The 21,161-nt window shown below is 44.6% G+C and overlaps 1 protein-coding gene across 2 annotated transcripts; it reads left to right on the top strand.

Moving 5' to 3' along the window:
- The first annotated feature begins 179 nt into the window (after window positions 1-179).
- ak9 (adenylate kinase 9) lies at window positions 180-20,771 on the top strand. 2 transcript variants are annotated; one of them, XM_023836371.2, is made up of 36 exons: window positions 180-256; window positions 673-804; window positions 1,071-1,134; window positions 1,257-1,309; window positions 1,387-1,483; window positions 2,026-2,138; window positions 3,008-3,199; window positions 3,359-3,481; window positions 3,704-3,778; window positions 3,909-4,016; window positions 4,774-4,913; window positions 5,948-6,270; window positions 6,346-6,426; window positions 6,923-7,053; window positions 7,658-7,802; window positions 8,563-8,677; window positions 8,869-8,951; window positions 9,224-9,418; window positions 9,552-9,673; window positions 9,988-10,194; window positions 10,449-10,715; window positions 11,397-11,512; window positions 11,704-11,923; window positions 12,019-12,087; window positions 12,200-12,415; window positions 12,704-12,922; window positions 13,408-13,621; window positions 13,747-13,948; window positions 14,649-14,795; window positions 15,270-15,487; window positions 16,828-17,024; window positions 18,154-18,323; window positions 18,975-19,073; window positions 19,151-19,253; window positions 19,677-19,791; window positions 19,908-20,771. In XM_023836371.2, the coding sequence occupies exons 2-36, from the start codon at window positions 679-681 to the stop codon at window positions 20,117-20,119; spliced, it is 5,277 nt and encodes a 1,758-aa protein (XP_023692139.2). In that variant the 5' UTR covers window positions 180-256; window positions 673-678; the 3' UTR covers window positions 20,120-20,771. The 2 variants fall into 2 exon arrangements, with proteins under 2 accessions (XP_023692139.2, XP_023692148.2); XM_023836380.2 differs by lacking the exons at window positions 180-256; window positions 673-804; window positions 1,071-1,134; ... (2 more) ...; window positions 2,026-2,138; window positions 3,008-3,199 and having other exon boundaries at window positions 3,456-3,519.
- The last annotated feature ends 390 nt before the right edge of the window (window positions 20,772-21,161 follow it).

The following is a 21,161-nucleotide window of genomic DNA, read 5'->3' as shown; positions in this document are numbered from 1 at the left end:
CTAATGTGTTTAACATATAAATATAATTTCTGTCATAATCAAAATTGTAGCGTAAAACATCGACTAAATGTCCATTGTATTATTAGATTATAATATATATGTGATTCAGTGTAAAATATGGAAATACTTAAAGTATGGTGAGTCCGACAGTACAGTATACAGTGCTGCTATGGTAACTACGCTACACAACTGAAGCAAAAGTAGAAGCAAAGGCGAAAGCAAGCCCTATCGTCAGTTTATAAGCGCCTTAGTCGTGGTAAATAAAACTACTTTTTCGTGTTGGTAATACAGTCAATTTAGATAACATTTGTCAAATCTTTGTAGTTTAGCTTAAGTGAAGTCTATCTAGTCATCTTGAACTATAAATGGTGCAGTACTAATACTTTTCTAATTCACTAATAACCTGTTAATACTAATGGGAATGGTACATTATCTAAAAGCACCGTTTGGTAGGTATGGACGTAAGTTTGGTTATCCTAAAGACAGCTATGGCTGGTTACTGTAATGGTTATAGTAGGTTAGTAAAAGTATTGGTTATTAATGCGTTTATTGGTGTGCATATAATTTCATTAAAGAATCTATCTATCTATCTGTCTATCTATCTAAAGTTAATCGGAATGGAATAATTTATTGGAGTATTAAATAATTGTATTATTTCTTAACTATATATAGAAGAATATGTGTTCGTCCGTGCATGCGGATGGCCGAGATGCAGCACCGTTCACTGACGGCCTCATGGAGGACGAGGCCGAGCGAGATCTGCTTCGCTCCAAACCCGCCTGCTTCATCATTGTCGGTAACCCGGTAAGCTGTCTCGGGGTGCATTCATTGCTGACCTCGATCTTTCCTGGGATTCTTCTTTTCAGATTTGTTTTTCAAAAACGGTTTAACAACATAAATCATTTTACTGTGACCTTTCCATTATGGAACAAATCACCTCCTATCAGCAGTTTTTTTCTGCCATTATTGGCAGTTATTTGTGAGAATCGGTTCGATAATTTCCTTCTCTGCTTATAAAGCAAACAATATACACAAGGTCTGTAAAACTGACTTGCAACCCTCTTTCTTAGGGAGTAGGAAAGTCTACTCTTGCCAGAAAAATAGCCCAGGTTTGGAACTGTGTTCTAATTGACGGTAATTATCACCCAGCGGGTCTTACTGTACATGACTACTGAAGTACATTAAATCATATAGTTTTTATTATAGGTATATGTGATACGTATAATTATGTCTTAAATATCTCTTTAATCTTACAGACACGGAACTGCTTGCTTATCACATCAACAATTTTACCGAGCAAGGTTTAAAGGTAATTTTAATCTATAATCTACCCTGCTGAGCTGCTACTCACGTCGTTTGCATATTTCTGACTGCTTGTGTCTTTAGTTTAGAGACATTCTCAATACCGGGGGCGTTATTCCAGAGGAAACAGTCTTTCAGCTGATTATGGAGAGGCTGACGTCACCGGAGGTGGAGCATCATGGTATAGATCTACAACACGTTTGTGCATATTTAATATATATTATGTTTACTCGTTATAGCCATGTTGTGATGTTCTTATAAGTATGTGTTAGATTATGATACCAATAGATGTTGAGTTACACTGCGGAGTGCAATTCACTTTCGGCACTGATTTTGTGACCAGATAATCCATGTCAGGGAGGACACTCTGAGCTAGGACAGGATTTGTAAACTACCATTTCAATTAAAAGGACCTGGATTTCACTTGAGCACTGAGTTCTTACTGTGTGCTAATTGGTCAGTCTCCTATAATCGTGCATGTGTCACTAGAAGAAGAGCTGAACTAATTAGCGGAGCACAGGAGCCTTTCAGTTTGAAATTAGTTTGTAAAACCCGAAGTAGCTCAAAGTGTCCTCCCTGACATGGATTATCTGGTCACCCTATTCAACATTAACTCATCCAATTTTCCTAAAGTACTGAAACTGGGCTAATTGTCCGAACATCGCTAAAGTGTAAAGCGGATAAAGAAATGAAGTTTGAACTCACTGAGAATTTTTTTAACAGGCTATGTACTGAGCTGCTTACCTTCCATATCAGAAGACTATCTGAAAATACCAGAACAGATAGAGATGATTAAAAATATTAAATTCCCACCGGATTTTATCATAAACATTAAGGTGAGTGTTTTCTTATTTATATATAAATGTCTATAAATGGTCTGTCATTTATTTTCATTAATCCATCCGTCCATCCATCCACCCACCCATCAATCCATCCATCCATCCATCCATCCATCCAAACCACTCGGTGGTGATGCTTGCAGAAACAGCATGCTTAGCAGATCAGAGCAGATCTTTCTTAACAAGGCCACAGACCCCAGCCCCTTCTGAATCGCTTAGGGTTCCTCCAGGTGTTCCAGTTCCTTTCTGCAGGCCAAAACCATCCACCAGTTTAGTGTTTCTAAATTGCCCGTTGTGTGTGTAAATGTGGGCGTGTCTTTGCATTGTCAGAGGATGCACCCCAGTCTCGTGCCCCATGCTGCACGTGGATTGGAGCCCTGGGTGGATGATTTGTGTAGCTTAACATTTTTATGAAGGGAATTTAAGTACACACTGCAGGACCATCCTGGCTACATTTAGATCCAGGTCTGTAATCACTTCGGTGCAACAGGACAATAATCACAAACGTCCTCAAGACACAACATTAATAGTGGAGCAGGGTTGTAAGAGGCATGCTTGTTTGAAGCTTTGTGTTGATGCATTGCTGCACTAAGGTTATATTTCAGATTGGATGATTTGAAAGGACTAAAAAAAAACCCATGTAATGACAGCTGTAAGATAACGGCATTGACCGGAGGTTAGCATCCATAGAAGGGAAAATTTGAAGAGAAATATTAATCTGTGTAGATGGCACTGAATTCAAGGCACTTCAGAGATAGGCAGCCAGACGTAAATCAAGCAGAATTTGCAGTTGATCTTCCATAGGGAGGCTTTACAGTTAGCGTGAGGACAGAATGCAGTGAGAGAGCGTGATGGCTTGGTGCCAGTGTGCCGACAGGGACCTGATCCAGCGGCTCAGTGGCCTGCGCCAGCATCCAGAGACTGGAGCCATCTATCCCAGGGAGCAGTGGGATGTGGTCAAGAAGGAGATGGGCAGGAGACAAGAGAGGGATGAGATGGAAGACCTGGGGGAAGAAGAGGAGGAGGAGGACAATCTGGCAGAGAAGGATGGGGAAGAGGTGCTGTAGTGACCTGCATGTCTGTGTATATGCGTGTGCACTTGTTTGTGTGATAATATTCTTTGTGCATCTGAGACGCTGAAACGCAGTAATTTTTTATAATTAAGGCAAGTTCCCTTTTAAGAGGTTTCTCGATCGTGATTTAATTCTTGTTTGCAGATGGAGAAACGAGACCTTCCTGAGGATGTAATTACACAGCTCGTTCAGCTGGTGGAAGATTTCCCAGAAGATGTTTACAAAAAAATCCGTCTATACAAAGACACTGTGCTAAGACCTTTAGAAGTGAGATTCTAGAAATGTGAAAAAAAACTCACGTGAAAGTAATTATTTAATTCCATAAACATATGCCTTGCTTTTTAGGAGAACCGCATACAGTAACTCTGTCAATGATATTAATGGACCATTTATTACCAAAATTTTTGGGGTTATCTGTTATGAAACTTCATTTTTCCTCTATCCCTGAATGCATCTCAGATTACAAAACTATTGTACATTTTTTTCCAGGATTACATGGTCAGCCATGATCCCCTCTACCTGTTTGAGCTCGATGGTAACGACAGTTCTGAGGACTTATTTCTGGTGAATTGTGGGTCACTCCTGGGGGGGGGCAGTCTCCATTTTATCGCATAGTACTTGATCCGCACCTTAAAATGAAAAGAAATGTGGGAACGAGCACTGATGCATTCTACGACGGCTTGCACATGTGCAGTCAGTGGTGTCACGCCTGGAGTCGATGGCGGCCAGGCGAGCGCCCGCACCCGTGCAGCTCCTGCAGGAGGAGGAGGAGGAGGAGATGCCGCAGACCGGCGTGGACACCGTGAGCCACCGTCAGATGCAACCCTATCTGAGAGCCAGAGCCTGTGGGTGAATGGTGCTGGAACAGGGGCTGCAGAGAGAGGAGAGCTTAAGGGACAGAACTGGAAACCAGCGCGTTGTGGGATCCAAATCAGTGCTGTTCTCCATTTATCCTTCACTACCTCCATAGAGTACTGTTTAAGGCAACAAAGAAAGAATAATGTGCATAAAATGTGCTGAGCATATTATTAACCAACAGGAGGAAGACAATCCAGCAGGATCCAGACACCTTTTTGTTCAGGATTAATTCTCACCCAGTTTTCACTAAGTGAAGTGATGATGATGATGATCAGTCAGGTCTGAAATTTTTATTGCGTCACAGCACCACCAAGAAGATACAAATTAGGAGAAAGACACAAAGATGCATACATTTAGCATGGCATTGCCGTCACAAAGGACAATATTCATTGTACATTTGATCTGGGATTAAATTCCATGTTTAATTTCAGGATTGACTGATGCACAAAAAGTGACAGGCCTAAGATTACAGTCGGAGTTAATCTCAGCATGTCCTGCAGTTGTCCAAGCCTGGGACTGTATACTGTGGCCATGATACATAATGCATCCTCTGAAATTCTCGAAATCTAAGTAAATCTTAAAGGTGAACTTTTAGCATGCCCGCTGGCTTATGTTAATCGTCAAATAGGTGCTGTTTGACAGTGTAGCGGTGATTGAGGGACTGCGGTATTTACACAGCCCCGGAATCGTGTCTCCCATAGGACAAGCTGCTGAGGGATCTGTCAGCCTGCAAACCCGTGGCCCCGGGGCTCCGGTGGAGGCGGAGCCGCTGGGGATGCTTCTGTCCCGTGGCCCTAAGGGAGGGCACAATCCTCCAGGGAAATCCCAAATTCGCCGTCGGGTGAGGCGATGGTCGCTGCGGACCTTATGACTTCTGCGGGGTTGCTGTCTGTCAATCGATCGTGTGCCCCATTAGAGAGGCTTAAAAAGAAACCTGTTGGTAACAGTGTGTTGTAAATGCTTTCGGTTTTAAATAGGAGAACCGTAGAATACAGAAGAAAAGCGGAAGTCCTGAGAAATGTAATGTGTTTGCGTGTTATGGCGGGTCATGGCGATAAAGACAGGGGATGATCCCCGATGCGGCTCACAAGACACAAGGAGCTTTACTGAATGCAAAAAAAACCAAGAAACAAGAGAAATCACGTGGGATCTAGCAAAGGCGGGAAGAACACAGGAACTAAAGCCGGGAGCAGCACAGGAACAAACATAGCAAAACAGAGAGCAGATCACAGAGCAACACATGCATCTAAAGAGTAGCAAACACAAAGACTGACTGGGGAACAGTAATGATAGGCACTTAAATAGACATACCAAAGGCTTCAATAAGGTGCAGGCTATAGCTAATAAACCAAACGCTGGGACTGGAAACAACAAAACATAGTTGAGGGACATTAATAAATACTAAGTGCTCAAATACTACGGGTGAATCTCAATATACGTACGTGACCGTACTTGTGTTTTCGTGAACCTGCTTTACATCAACTTCCATTGCCGAAGATCAGTTCCAATACTAAGAACACAAGTACAGAGGATGGTAAAAATCCCCGAATGTTGGTCTTGCTCCGCCCTAAATATCAAGGATACATCGGTTACATCCTCGCCGAACAAGACCAATCCCTTGATTCATTCCGCCTCAAGTTCGTTCTTGGAAGGGAAGTTAGCAAGACCAGTCTTGCCAAGGGCTCACCCTAGGGGTACGACTAACAAAACTCAGGTGTGGGTCATAATCATGAAAGACTTAAATAATAGGATTGGGGTGACCAGCGACACCTACTGGCCAGGCAGGGAAATGAGGGGGCAGGGACTGATCCTGACATTACGTGCTGCCAAACTGTACTGTAGTAATGCAGGACCTGCCCTGTTTGTCTCCCCCAGGTTCCTGGATAAGATGTACGTACTGTCATCATCGGAGGCTCTGCAGAAGTTTCGGGTGAACCCCCGGCCCTACCTCCTCCCGCCGATGCCACGGCCGCCCTGCAAGGTGGCGGTGATAGGGCCCCCATCGGTGGGGAAAAGCACACTCTGCGGCCTGATAGCCAGCCACTATGGTGCCGCCGTGGTGGATGTGGAAGCTCTAGTGAGGCCCACGCTCACCCGGGCGCGGGACTCCATGCTGGAGAAGGTGCGGGCAGAGGCCACGCCCGTCGCCATCGAGAGGGTGAAGGCCAGACTGAAGACCGAAATCATCCACGTGACGGGTAAGCAGAATCCCACTCTACCTTGGACGTGTGTAGAAACAAAACAATGCAATTTCATAGGCTTGTTTACTGCAGATAAAGCGAGATGGAAGACAGAGGAAGAGGATGAGTTGGATGAGAACGAGGCTGATCTTACTGAAAAGATGGACAGCTGTGGTACGTTCTGATTTGACTGCAGTAAAAGCAATGGGGAGAATTAGTGAGCAGCAGAAGCTCTTGCGTGAAGCTGTCAGTGACGTATGCAGATTTAGGTCCTGTGGTCCAATGACTGACAGTCTGCAGTAGCTTCTCTCTGTATTTACACGCTCATGTCTTCATTGCAGCCTCATTATCTGCATTCTGCCATAATTTCAGTTTGTACCATTTGTACCATCTAAGTTCTCAGTGATCAAATTTTCTAATTTGATGTAGAAGCAGGAGGTGCACAGCTGTCATAATGGCTTGTATGCAATGTAATTAACTGTAATTAATCCAGAAGCTCTCTGCCAAATTATCCTGCTGTATAAATGCGTGAATTTCTCATTTGGCTGAGTCGCTTTGAATGAAAGAACCGATACCCGACGTGATGCCAATTTGTGGTACCGCTCGGCTGGAGATGGTAGCACGTGGTGGTCCGTGTGGAGGTAGTAATCCAGAAGGTCTCCACTGGCAGGGGTGGAAGTGACGGAGCGACACCCGGAGGTGGAGGCCTTGGTGATGGAGGCTCTGAAGGAGGCAGAGCGGGATGCTAGTTCTCCTCGCTTGGACGTCTACGGGGAGATACTGACGGAGCACATAAAAGAGGTAAGCGAGCTAGGGTGTCCTTCCCTACGAAAAGGTCCTTCGGTGAGGATGGGCGGAGGAGTGGGCTAGCAGTTACACTTTTTGACTGGAGACTGACTCACAAACATCAACTGCATGGGGTATCGGCAATATAAAGACTATAAACAGAGAGCAGAGGCACAGCGACAGGACAGGCAGGGCAGGCAACGGCATGGGGCCCCGAGCTGGGAAGGGGCCCCCCGAGGGCGGCTGATTACATAGCACATCACAACGACAAATCCGTTTTATCTGTGTATACTGTTTTTCACAAAAGTCTTGTGTTTATTAAATTCTTGTTGTTGATATTAATTTACACTTCACAGTAAAATAAAGGTAATAAATTTTACCATGGTGGGGGAGGAATGCAGCTTTTAGCCTAAGGCCCCCAGAGTCCCTAGAATCGCCTCTGACTCCCTTAGTATCTCCTGAGGACCCAAACTGAAAATACCTAGTGGTCCTCTGAGTACCTCAACTGCTTATGTTGGCATAAGGTAGCATGACACTTCTGCAAAACATTACAGGACGCTGCACAGCCAGGAGGGCATCCATCTGGTGATTATTTTTTTTTATCATTATTTTTTCCCAGATCCAGTCCACTAATTCAGAAGGGCAGATTAAAAAAGGATGGGTGCTGGATAACTATCCAAGGAACCAGAACCAGCTGGCGGCATTGCAGGACCTGGAGATCAGACCTGATACGATTATCTGCCTGGGAGACGGTTCAGAGGATGGTAGGGATGCCTTAGGCCACAGAATGCGCCACTCAACAGCTGAAGCCAAGACTGCGGTAGTCAACAGTGCGAGGGAGGGGCTGGGAATAAGTGAACTACTCACATCTGAAAGGAGACACACAATGTCCTACCTGCTGTAGCATGTATAATTATGTTGATATATTGGTGAATGTATTTAGATTTACATACGTTTACATTTCGTTTAACATATTTGGCAGATGCTTTTGTCGAAAAGCGACACACAGGCGAAGCAAATATCACATTACAAACATTCATGCTGTCAAGAAGTCAACCAGCATAAGTGCGGCGAGGCTGAGCTTGCAGTGAACGTCCAGGTGCGAGTGTAAGCAGGACTGGAGCAGGAGATACACAGCAGTTTCTAACAAAGCAAGATTTGATAAGGCTGCCAAGGGCCAGGAGTGTAACGTAAGAGCATTTAAAGAACATAAAGAGGCATCAGGTTAGTAGAGGAATTTCTGTAACAGCTGGGGTCTTGCGGTGTTTCTTGAAGGTGGAGAAGGTATCTGAGGACTGGATGTGGTTGGGCAGGTCATTTCACCACCAGGGAGTCGGAGGAAAAGCGTGCAGTGATGATGCTAGAAATTTTATAAAACATGCAGGTGATAGAACGGCTAGAGGTGAAACCCTGAGGTTTATTCAGTGGAAGCTCGGAGAGAAAGGAGAACATTTCCCAGTGAAGAACCCGAGGCTCTGTGTGACCCGTATGGGGTTGTAACAGGCCGGTGTTTACTGTTTGAAGCGGGGACACTCCTGCGGAGGATCTACGAGGCCCACAGGGATGAGGTCGACGCCGCGATCCTGAGGAGGATGGAGGAGAAGCTGAGACTTGAGGAGCAGGAGGCCCAGGAGGCAACGTGCGTTTCAATAGCCATTAGTTTCAATAGCCTTACGTGCTTCTGTCTATCAAGTGTCTTGGTGCATTTAACAGAAATATGAGTAGAAATGACCTCCTCTACACAGCCTAGTACCATTTAATGGCTGATATGTGTCTTTGTAAAAGTTGCAATGGAGGTTTCACATATGCGACTCTGTTCCACTTCCGCAGGCAGCCCAGAGACGGGTCAGAGGAGGAGCTGCAGCTCACAGACAGTCACTCGGGGTTGGAGTCAGTTCCTGAGGAGTCTCAAGGTGTGAGTCAAGCCCCAGCAGTATGATTCTGTCATATTATTGTGTCAGTACTTCAAATGATTCTCAGTACAATAATAATGTGTTATTTCAGCAGTTTACTGTCAATAAATAGAGTGTCTGATGTGAACTGCTGTTGCATTAAGGTTTTCTTTAGAAAGAAATTGGAATGCTCATTACACAATTACCTTTTAACCACGCAGAGGATATTCTAATGCACTCATGTGTATTTTAAATGGAAACATGCAGTTGGTTGACCTGTCGTCTTCTCTTAGAGCTCAAGCTGCCACAGGTATGGGAGAACGATTACCCAGACAGCCCCGAGATGGACAATTTCAGAGTGGGGGTAAAGCAGTTCATGCTGGAATGGGCAGCAATGGAGTCGTCGGTCATGGGGAGCTGTGCTGTTCTGGACATCCGTGAGAAGACCCCGGAGGACTCGCTGAGGGAGGCAGTGGCCATTATGGAGAGTGAGCACGCACTCTGTGTCTTTGTCCGTTTGCCCGTGTGCCTGTGGTAGTCGAAGATGCTTCTGATCCTTTGATTCGGCCCCGACATCCGTAAGCAACCTCAGCTCTCGCACTGCGACTTTCGTGTGTTTAGGGCCGTTCCAGTACGTGGCCTGGGAGGTGACGAGCGTGGACCTGGATGAGGAGGAAGAGGACGCCCAGGCCATGGCGGACACGAGGAAGGCGGATGTCCTGGAGGGGGAGCCAGAGACGGAGGTGAGACCAGCTGAGCTCGTACCATTAAACGCACATTGTCTTTCGGTTTTCGTGTCCTACTGTAATAGTCTTTCAGCTGAAACTTCATAGGGTTAACATATAATCAGGCCAGCGAACAACACAGAACATTACAGATGATTTTTACATTTAGACATTCTCTAAGACAAAATCCTTCTGCTTCGGCTTTAAGCCAGGTTTCATCCTGGTACCTATAGACCTTTTTATCGCCACATTCTTTATTACCCAAAAGCCCCGTTTCTAATGCCTCCTGACAAAATCATTCATTTATACTCTTCCTATTCTGCTCTGGTAAGGAGGGTACCTCTTCCCCCAAGAGGATTATGGGAGACACCTTGCACTTCTGTCCAGTTGTCCTTAAAGAGAGAGGCACCCTCTTCCCATGTGCCGATGATTATGCTGTGAAGTACAGGGAGAAGACCTATTACTTTTCCAGCACAGATGCGAAAGACAAGTTTCTGCAAAGTCCTGAACTGTATGTCTCCCAACACCATCGTTTGCAGGTAAAATCACCAACTTTTTCTCTTTGCATGTTGCTGTACACAGGTGGAAAATTCAAGTCCAGAAAGTACAAATCCAGACCAAGGTTTTGTTTCAACCCACCAACTGAGTATAAAGAGTCACAGTCACAGTAGTAGTACTCAACTGGTTGGTTGAAGCAAAAGCACGATCTGGATTTGACCTTTTTAGACATGAACTTTCCACCTCTGTTGCTGTGTGAATTATTGTCTCTTAGTAGTGACATCGTGTTTCTTAGGCTCCGGCACTTAGGATATTCCTGCTTGGCGTCCGTGGCTCCGGCAAAACCAGCCAGACCAAGTGGCTAGCCAAGCGCCTCAGTATCTTCCACATTCGGTTCCGTGAACGGCTCCAGGAGCTGATTGTAGGCAAGACCGGGGAGAGGGTCCCCTATGCTGATGAGATGGAGCCAGCAGAGGAATGGGTGGCGGACCTCGAATTGGAGGCTGCGCAAGGAACTGGGGAGTTCCACGGTCAAGTGGAGAACAGCAAGAGCCATGCACAGGTTATTCATATAAAAGATCATTAATATAATTCATATATAAATACAGCTCTGGAAGAAATAAGCACAGCAAAATTTTTAGTTTCACTCACTTCTCAGTTTATGGGTATGACTGTGTAATATATAAGTTTTTTTGCAAACTCCAGCCTGTCTCTTCCCTGCTTCTCATTAATGAAGGGCTTCTTCTTTGCTTTATGGGTCTTCAGTCCTGCTTCTAGGAGCCTGTTATGAACTGTCCTAGCAGTGCACTTCACACCACTTACTGTTCCCTTTCTTTTGGAAGGTCACTTGAGGTCATCCTCCAATCTATGAGGCTTGGCCAGATAAATTGACGGACATCTCTCACATTAGAAAGTTGCTTTTGCCTTCTACCTGGTTTCTGGTCGTTCCCAGTGCCTCCTGCTTCACCTTGTTTTAGCGTACTGCTGTCTTAGAAACTTTGAACCTGGAAGCAGCCTGCCTCGCAGTATAGACTTCTGTCAGCAGAACCGGGATTAAACCAGGATTTTAAAATGCAGATTTTTTTTTTAAAAAGATAGAGTTTTTTGCAGAGCTGCATATGACCTGCATGTGATGGATATGAAGCGTGGAGCTTTGAGAATGTATGAGCACTTTATAAGCATTGTGAGCTTGGCCATTTCACCTTGGTGATGATGTGAAGGTCTTCTCTCTGTGTGCTGGTAGGTTGTACTCACCGAAGAAGAGGAAGCCATCAGATGCTGCTTGTCTGACGGCGTGCCCTTACCTGCAGAGATACTGGACACGATTCTCCCTCAGTGGTGGGAGCAGGAGCCATACAAGTAACTCCCTCTTTGACTTTGTGAGACCCTGAAGTGAAAAACTCTTCTAGATTTTCCACAAAGTGCTGTTCCGGCTGCCCTGCGATTGTGCATTAGAATCTACAGTAGCTAAAAGTGTCTCTCCCCACCCCAAATTCTAAAACACAGACACACACACACTTACCCTAACAGATGGGCTCCTCCCCCAACAGGTCGACGGGTTTCATTCTGGAGGGCTTTCCCCAAAGCCTAGAAGATGTGCAGTATCTCATGGACCGCTGCCTGCTCCCAGATGCCGCGGTAGTCATGGAGGTAGAGACAGCTGACGTACTGCGTCGACTCCTGCCCCAGAGGGTGGGCAGGTGGAGGGAGAGGAGGACGAGGAAGCTGGAGCAGCAAAGGAAGGTCACGGAGCTGAGGCTCAGGGCTCGGGTGAGACTGGTGCCGGTTTATCATCAGGAAGCTCATCTGAAGGCAAAGGTGTGTAGGCGTGCTGCCAGTGACACCAACCAATCATCTTGACACAGGAAGAGGCCATGGCGAGAAGACGCACAGAGATTATAGCAGAACGTGCGGCAGGACAGCTGGCAGCCAAAGTACAGTTATAACTAGATGCATAGCTTTCTTAATTATTATAATTTGCAAAATATATTGCTTGAGATGCAGTCACTGGGGTGGGAAAACAAGGTTTCAATCTGTGGTACACAGATGGATGATGAAAACCACAGCGACGAGGACCTGGAAGAGGTGGAGGCTGATGAGGAGCTGGAGAGCAGGGTGGAGGCCATGCTGCTTGATGAGTTCCCCCCTGAGGAAGAGGGTGAGGATGAGGAGGAAGAGACAGAGGCCAGCACCAAGGAACGCCTGGAGATGGAGATAGGAGACTGCTTTGAGACGGACCACACTAACCTTCAGAAGATCATGGTAGTGGGATACTTTTATCTTCAGTACAACCCTTGAGTTTACGTAATTTTATTATTAAAAATGGATCTTTATTTTTTTTGGGAGTAGGTGGCCCTATAGTCTTATTCCTTCAGGGTTATGTATGCTTGAGTGGGTGCAGAAATGGATAGTTCCAATCCAGAAAGTAAAAATCCAGACCAGGATTTTGTTTCAACCAACCAGTCTGGCTGTCTGAGTTTTAGCTTTAAGATCGTTATGAAAGCAGAGTCCATTTCCTTAAGTATGACGTAGCATTCCTGGCATTTCCAGGAAGCTTTGACAGATGTCCAGATCCCACAGATTACGGTCAGGGCCGGCAGGACACCCCAGATGGTCCGCCGTCAGCTTCATGACAAGCTGGGGGCGCTGCTGGAGAAGCGCGAGGCGCTGTTTGAGATGTGCCAGCCACTGAGCTGCTCACTCGCTCATAGGATGCTTCGTTTGTCTTACAAGTTCTACAGCGGCTTTGGGTACTGGGACCCCGTCAAGGTGAGCTTTACCGTGTTTGTCCTGTCATGTCCTGTCCTCTTACTGAGGGAAGAATGAAAAATGATTGGTTCTGAGAGGTAACCAATCAGATTGTAGGTGAAGTGGGTCCAAGCAACCATAGAAGGTGGGACTAACCAATCAGATGTCTTGGTCCTGCCTCCTCTATTTGCTTGGACCTACCTAATCTACAATCTCATTGGTTATTTTTACTGAACCAATCATTTTTCATTCTGCCCACAGAACATTTTTGTGTAAGTAAAATTCTCAGAAGCCCATTTAAGGATTACACTGTTGACCATAATCATTCTTTTCACTTAGTGGCCTATAAACCAAGATTCTACTTATGAAAGCAGATTAAAGCTGATATCTGAACCACTGTGTTAAATCCACATCTTCAAGTTTGACTCTTGTGAAGTCGAACTGAAGTGTTCCTCCCTCATTTCCCATGTGGCCTGTAACATACAGAGGTCTCTCTCATCTGGCAGTTGAGTGAAGGCGACTTGATCCAGCCTGCGCGGGGACCCTTGGACCCTAGCTTTCCTGTGCTCTTCCACCAGTTCATTTATTTCTTTGCCTCCAAAGAGACTCGTGGAAAATTTATGTTCAACCCCATTAAATACTTGAGGCAACCCAAGCCCAGGCCACCTCTGCCAATCAAAATGGCCATCACTGGCCCCCCAAAATCAGGAAAATCCACAGGTGAAGTTCTCATTTCATTAAGTCAATATCAGAAAAGGCTTTTAACACTCATTGGTGTAAGTGTTACACTGCACTGGAGTAATCAGCTAGTCTTATGCTGAGTATAAAACTTGTGTTATTTTTAGTGGCTAGGAAGTTTGCCAGTGAGTTTGGCATCCAGCGGCTGTCTATCGGAGATGCCATGAGATCCGTGCTGACCAAACGACGGCAGACGGAGCTTGCTGCCCACATGCTATCGTACCTGCACCAGGGCCTTGCCGTGCCTGACAAACTGGCCATCCAGTGCCTGGAGGTGGCCCTCATGAACCTCGTCTGCAGCACCAGGGGGTACCTAACCCTTTGCTACCTGCTTTTCACGCATGCATTACAACCTGGTTAATTAATGGATTAATTCATTATTTGAGTTGAACAACACTCCATGTTTCTTAAATAGCCTGGAGTCTCACACTTGATTTATTTAAATAGCATGGTTTAATAGTCTCTGAGGAACTGCGGAATTTTTATTGCGTGGGGTGTCATTGTGAAGCATTTATGTGCTATTGAACACTGCCCACTTTGTCCTCTGGATGGAGGTAAAACACATGTTTTTCCATTTCATTCTCCCAGCCCTAATAGACATTGTTTTTGCGTTTACGTGTATATACTCTATAAGTATTGTGTGTGCAAATATCTTCACTTCATCGTGTTGCTGGTTAGAAAGGCATATAGAACAATGCAATACAGGGCTGGGCTGGAAACTGGATCCTTATATGGGGAAAACGAGAGAGAGAACAGGGTGTGTTGGGAACCAGACTGACAGCAAACGATACAGATAGACAAAGTGAAAATTCCCCTCTTTGCGGGTTTGAAATGAAAGGCCAAACGGATGGGGTGGGAACAGGGATGGGCAAGGCCTGCTGTAAGATTTGTGAGGTTGGGAGTTTTGGTGCTTGATCCAGATCACTGTGTAAGTTGTACCCATCACACTGGATAAAGGACAGGTACACATTTATCCATTCCTCAAAGGTGAGGCCTAACCCATCCACAGGTTTATCCTCGATGGCTTCCCCGTGACAAAGGGACAGGCCGACCTCATGGAGAGCCGAGGCATCGTCCCATACAGGGTGGCTGAGCTGCAGGTGGACGCCCAAGAGTCTCTGCGGAGGGGCCTTGTGGACCAGGGGAAAACACCAAGGTGATGGACCATCCCTCCCGTGGTTCCCGTCAGCACTGCTCCAGTTTCCCATGTCAGCATTTTAGCGAAGCATGTTTTTTTACTAGAAATGTATTCTTTTCCTAAAAGCATCATGCTATCGATTGCAAACTGCTAAACTTAAATTACTTTCCTAGTGGAATCTTCCCCCTTATCCTCCTGAGACCCAAGGAAAAAAGCGTCCTTCAATTTTAGGTTATTTGTCTTTGGAGGAAATAAGACATCTTACAATTTAGATTTTTTCAAATTTATTTTTATTTTTAATTTCACAGCATGTCCTCTTTAGTGTACAACAGGAATAAATATGTTTCCTTACATCAGTGAAAAGACAAAATGTCCACTACAATGGACATGAATGAATGGGTGGGGTCTCAGGAGGATATAGTGGTGTAGAATAGTCTGGAGGGATAAGTGCTCTGACTGGCCTCGCCGGTCCTGCCTGTCTCCCCTCTGCAGGCCCTCCGTGATGCACGACAGCCCCCAGGCCCTCAGTGTCCGCAGCTCCTGCTTCAGGCGAGAGGTGGAGCCGGTCAGACAGCACTACCAGGAGCAGCACCAGAACTGGGTGCTCGTGGATGGGCACAAGAGCAAGTGGTGGGTGTGGTGCAAAGTCCTGGAGGAGGCGCAAGCGAGCGCGAGGCACATCCAGGGCTACCTGGAGAGGAGGCGGCAAGGTGAGGCGCGCTTATACTCATTCGGCCAAATTAGCAGGTGAAGACCTACATCTGGGTTTAACTCCTCAGTGTGTCAGATTACAGTTCTGTGTTTTTGTGCAGTTTCCCACTAGTACAATGCAATCAGTAACTACTTTTTCATTATTGTTACTTTTTGCATTATTAAGTTTATTTTTAAGGGCAGCATGGCGGCGATATGCTATTAGGCTGATTTTTACACCTTGCTTTTAGCAAGCAAGCCCACTCCTTCTTTGTCTATAATGTTAGCATGCCGGGGGGGGGGGGGGGGGGGCAGCCAGGTGATTTTGGACCCTCAGAGGTTTTTTTTATTCTTCCTGTTCGGGAGTTTTTGGTTCCTCTCTTCTGTTGTCATCTGGCTTTCTCACTTTCATTTCTTTGCTATGCATTACAACACACCCATGTATAGCGTCTTGAGGAAACTACTTTGAAAGGCACCTTTTACAATAAGTTGAATTAATTTTCCCGTAGTGTAAGATTGTGTATGACTGTATGTATGAGAATGGGTGTAGCCCAACCTTGTGGTCTGTCCTTCTTGGGATCGGCTCTAGGCAGACCTGCATTTACAAGACCACCTTGTAATGTGCACCCTCAGGTGGAAGTCATTCAGTCCATGACTTCTACACGTTTGCACGGATCGTGCCCCCTCACTCATGTCAGATGCACTTTTAGTGATTTTGTTCTGGGACCTGGCACTGACTCCAGGCGACTGAGAGACCATGACAAGGATAAGTAGTTTGAAGACAGACACATAGTTTTATTTATCAGAAATCGTCCTTGTTCTGAACGACTTGCAATCAAAAGACAATGAGCAGGTAGCTTAAAAAATGGGCACAAAACACAAAACTGGACAGGTGAAGTACAGGTCATAACTGAACATAACTGAACACTACTGAGCATCGACGCTACATGTGCTGCATGTGGCCCAGACAGAGCATCATCATTCAGTAAGAGGCTGAACGCACTGGGTCTGAGGGTTTATGGTCTCTGCTTCTGAACCTAATCATACGTATTTAACTTTCATCACCGTGGACAAAATCATTGTGTAGCTCCTGCCCCAATACGGCTCACACTTCTACCTGGGCGTTCATTAAAGCTCAGCCTCGACGGCACTTATGACTGACAGCATGAATGTTTGCAATGTGCTATTTGTAAGTTTGGCCGGTTCCCCTGCTTAATGACACTAGGTTAACAGCGTGATTATGATACAGTAGTAATGATTTGCTGCTGTTCTCTATCGATTGCTCCTTGGAAGAGGTTAGGTTTAGTGTGTCCTTGCAGCAGCTTTGCCAGGCAGTACTCTGCTGTTTTTCTCTTCCTAGGCCAGGCAGCCTGCATCGACCGGCTACTCGTAACCCCCACGGAGCTGCAGGCCAGGCTAGGGGAGTTCGGCCAGTACTGCCCGGTCAGCCTGGCCCTCCGCGCCGAGCTGGTAGACTGCTCCCACTCAGCCTCCCTGAAGCTGGTGGCCGAGTTCCAGGGGCGCTACTACAAAATGGCCTCCAAGGATTTCCTGGAGGTGCATCCTACAACCATAAAGTCACATCTTTCAATCATATAAGTTGGGCCAGCAATAGATATGTAAAAAGAAACAAATGCAGTACTGTCCAAAGGTCTTAGAAGTAAAATAAAATATTTAAAGCTGTTTACCTGGGTAGTAAGTATATATTTTCTCAGGAAAAAAAACACAATTAAACATTAGAACATTCAGTGCGCAATTTAAGAGAAATGCAATAAAACCTGACAAGAATTACCTCTGTTCTTCAAAAAGTTACTGATATCTTGCTGGATGGCTAGATGAACCACTTCAGTTCCCTAACCTCTCCTCAGGGGCACCTCAGCCATTCCATGGATTTGTTCAATTTCACCTTCAGCTCACTTAATTAATTACTTAGTTGGAAAAAGATCAATGAGGTACTGATTGGTCATATGAGGCGTTAGTGGTAGAGTAAAAAAAATACAAGGGTGGGGGCTGTAAAATCACCAGCAACTTCAGGAGAGGCTTTGAAAGACTTTGACAGACATACAAACATGAAGATGATTTAAACATTCCAGACGTGTAGATTATTTCTATATTGTGTTGATCAGTCCAGGACCATATCTGTATGTCTGCACGATATGTAAATCGGGTCCAGTGCTTGGATGTCTCACTATGACCCCTCTTGGACGTAGATATGCATTTCAATTTTTGAACGTTGGGCCAGGAGATTTTTCTGTCTGTGGAAGTGCAAAACAAGTGCAGGAAATTGACGTGATTATTTTCCCTTAAATTCCAAAGTCGTCAACGCCAGTTTGCAGTACGTAGGTGGCTGCCTGTTGTGGCATTAAGTTCATATCGCTGTCATTAGTGTACTGTCCAAATATTTGGACAAAACGTCATAAAAAGACGTCATAAAAACTTTCATTCTGCCTCTTCGGGGGACATATTTTCAATGTGCCTCAAAAAGTCGTATCTTTGCTCTGTGGGATCATTGACTGGCAAAAACTTTTGCACAGTGCTGTATGACACCTCTTATGTAACTTCATGAATTCAATGAATTCGAACATAGCAAAGCTAGTTTTATACATTGTTTTCCTGTTTACCTTACTTGTGTTGTCATGATGGCAGCAACTCTACTGAATTTCAACTTGCTTTTTACTTGCAAAAGAAATTCCTTGAGACACCAGAGCGGTTCGTGACTCCAGGATGCCCTCGAGAGATTCCTCCCACTCACCTGCTGCCGAAGCGACTGACAGCGTTGCAACTTAAAACCAGATTCCCCCAGCAGGCAGAGATGAAGGGCTACTGCCCTGTCACCTACTTGGATGGACAGCAGAGGTATGCCACAAGGGGGCGCACTTCAGGAGATTCTGCGAGCACTAATGACTTTAATGAGCAAGAAACAGCTGAGAGTGACATTAAATGGTTGATCCCAAAGAGTGAATTTTTGTATTCAAGTGGAAGGCTCCTTTTCTCATCTGAAATCTCAGTTAATGTGAACTGCATCTGTAAATTTCCTTTGTACTGCTTTGTAGCATTTGTAGCATACTGTCATATGACTGTAGGAATGATTGATTTCATCCATCCATATTTCAGCCACTTATCTAGTGCAGAGAGCTTATCGTAACAGCAAAAGGCACGAGGCAGGGGTAACCCCTGGACAGAATTAAACTGCAGGAAGAATCCAGAGCATCCACAGTAGAACACGCAATCTCCAACACACGTAGAGCAGAGGTGGCATTCGAACCCGCAACCCTGCACATGTGTGACAGCAGTGCTTTTTATTGCACCATGATTGACTGATTAAGTCTTATCACAACACTCATATGAAAGTGGGTGGTTGGAAATACTTGTTTGCAGGAAAAAAAAGCAACAACCTAACCAACTAAGTATCAGGATCTGTTACAATAACTTGGTCTGTTTTAATAATTACTCTTCTGATCATTTCTGATTCAACTATCTATCCTTCTATCTGGGATTTTTCACCAGGTACGAGGCACTAGTGCGAGGACACCCAGACTATGCTGCTGAATATAGGGAAAGGATCTATATTTTTGCAGATGAGGAAAAATTACAGAAATTTTTACGGTAAAGACACAGCAGTTTGGCCTTTTGGTACACATACTGTCTGACCCTATGCCAACCACGACAAACCTTCTCAACAGATCACCTGAGACCTACTGGGACCAGAAGCTTCCACACAAACTTCCACCCATTGAAGCACCAATAACTCTCACCTCCCTCCCAATGCTGGGTTACTTGGAACAGGTGAAGTCCTGCTCACTGAAAATCCTAAGCTATCATGCTAAGCAAGGTCAATGTAATAAGCCAATGTTAGCTCACTTATTGTAGTTATAGCTAGTTTTATATACTGTCCTTGTCTACAGAGTCACAAAAACTTCAAATTGATTTATCTGTTTATTACATTATGTTAGAAAACTGTTTACTTGCAGTACTAATATTAATATAGGAAGAGAAGTTACCCTGAAGCCTGAGAGCTACATAATGCATAAAGCCAAAGGATTATATGACAACCCCATTTTATGCTTTTTAAAAATCTTCTGATCATTAGATTCCAAAGGTAATAACTTTGTTAGATTGCCTGTTTGAGCACTCTGTGTTTGGCTAAAACTAGAAATGCACTTTTTGTATACTATTCTTTTTTTAATGTTATTTTTGCTATATTAACAGGGTGTCGCTACTGCAATAATAGCAGCAATGACTGCTGTTGGGTGTTTTAAACCGAAGTATCCTTATCTGAGTGCCAAAAGATCAGCTCTGCTCTACGTGGCGTATCACCTGAAAGGTATGCAGATTGATTTGGTATTAGGGAAAGTCGCACGATTGCGTGTGTATCCCAAGTCTGGTTTCGTGCCTATTCCAAAAGCACATCACTTTCAAAATCTTGTCATTGTCGTCTAGCCTTCAATCCCAGGAACTCTGACTACATTCGCCAGAAGTACAAAAAGAAACTGGAGTGCTTTGAAGACGGCTGTGAGCTTATATCATACCTTGGATCAACCATGACACAAGAATACACGCAGACCCAGGAGCAGCCTATCGACTTTACCCACAAGCTTCACCGCTTCCTGGCACTGAAGCACGTCAGAGTCACAGCCGAGGGCATTGTGTAGCAGGCTGAGTCACAGTCATACTGGATGAGATATTAGAGTTAGTCATAAGAGTAGCATAAAGATTTCACTCTGTTACTGATTAAAGTAAGCAGAAATTTTCATGTGGCTGACAATAAATTATTTAGTTGCTTTATAGACAAATTTATCCAGCTCTAGTTTTGTACCTCTGCTTTGTAGTTAGATTTCACCCTAAAGAGTAAAAAAGTAGTTGAAAAAAGCAACTGTCTGTGTTAGAAATCAAATTTTGGATCCAACAACTGCTGCTCTTATTTCCAGCAAACACGGAAATGTTCAGTTAACATTGGCCTAGGGTTTTCCTATGGTTAGATTTACAAAAACCTCCTTATAACATTTAGAAAATGTTTGCACTGGTTTATTATGCATTAGAAACGTTCCCCAAATGTTCCTGTAACGTATAAAGAACCTAAGATGAATGCCGTCATAAGGTTTTTCAAAGGTTTCTTGTATTGTAATGGTCAGGGGAATATTAATACAACCAACTGGAACGTTGTCCAAAGGTTATCCAGAGGTCCCACCGTGCAAACACTAGGAGAATGTTCCATAAACCAAAACAGGCAACCAAATAAAACGTTATATTTAAGTAAAAAAAAAAAAAAACTTTCCTGGCTAATCACAGGACAACCAAACAAACCTTCAGATAACGTTTTTGTAACCAAAAAAATAATCTTTCTGTAATGTTTTGAGAACCAAAAAAAAATTATTTGGATAACAGTGTGTTGGGGCCAGTGAGCACTGTGACCTCAAACATGGACTGGGACTTTAAGCTGTGGGTTTTACGCCAAAATCTGATTGATCTGATTCATTTCAAAGTACAGTTTATGGACCAAAGTATTGGGACACACCTCTCAATCATTGAATTCAGGTGTTTCATTCAGACCCATTGCCACAGGTATATAGAATCAAACACCTACTGTAACCATTCAGTCAGGTTTACAAACATTTGTAAAAGAATGGGTTGTTCTGAAGAGTTCAGTGAATTCAACAGTGGTATCGTCATAGGATGCCACTTTTTCAATAAATC

This window comes from Paramormyrops kingsleyae, chromosome 19 (genome assembly GCF_048594095.1).
Source record: "Paramormyrops kingsleyae isolate MSU_618 chromosome 19, PKINGS_0.4, whole genome shotgun sequence".
In the NCBI taxonomy this organism is placed as follows: Eukaryota; Metazoa; Chordata; class Actinopteri; order Osteoglossiformes; family Mormyridae; genus Paramormyrops; species Paramormyrops kingsleyae.
Note: the sequence above shows the minus strand (reverse complement) of the source record. Positions and strands in the feature narration are given on the sequence as shown.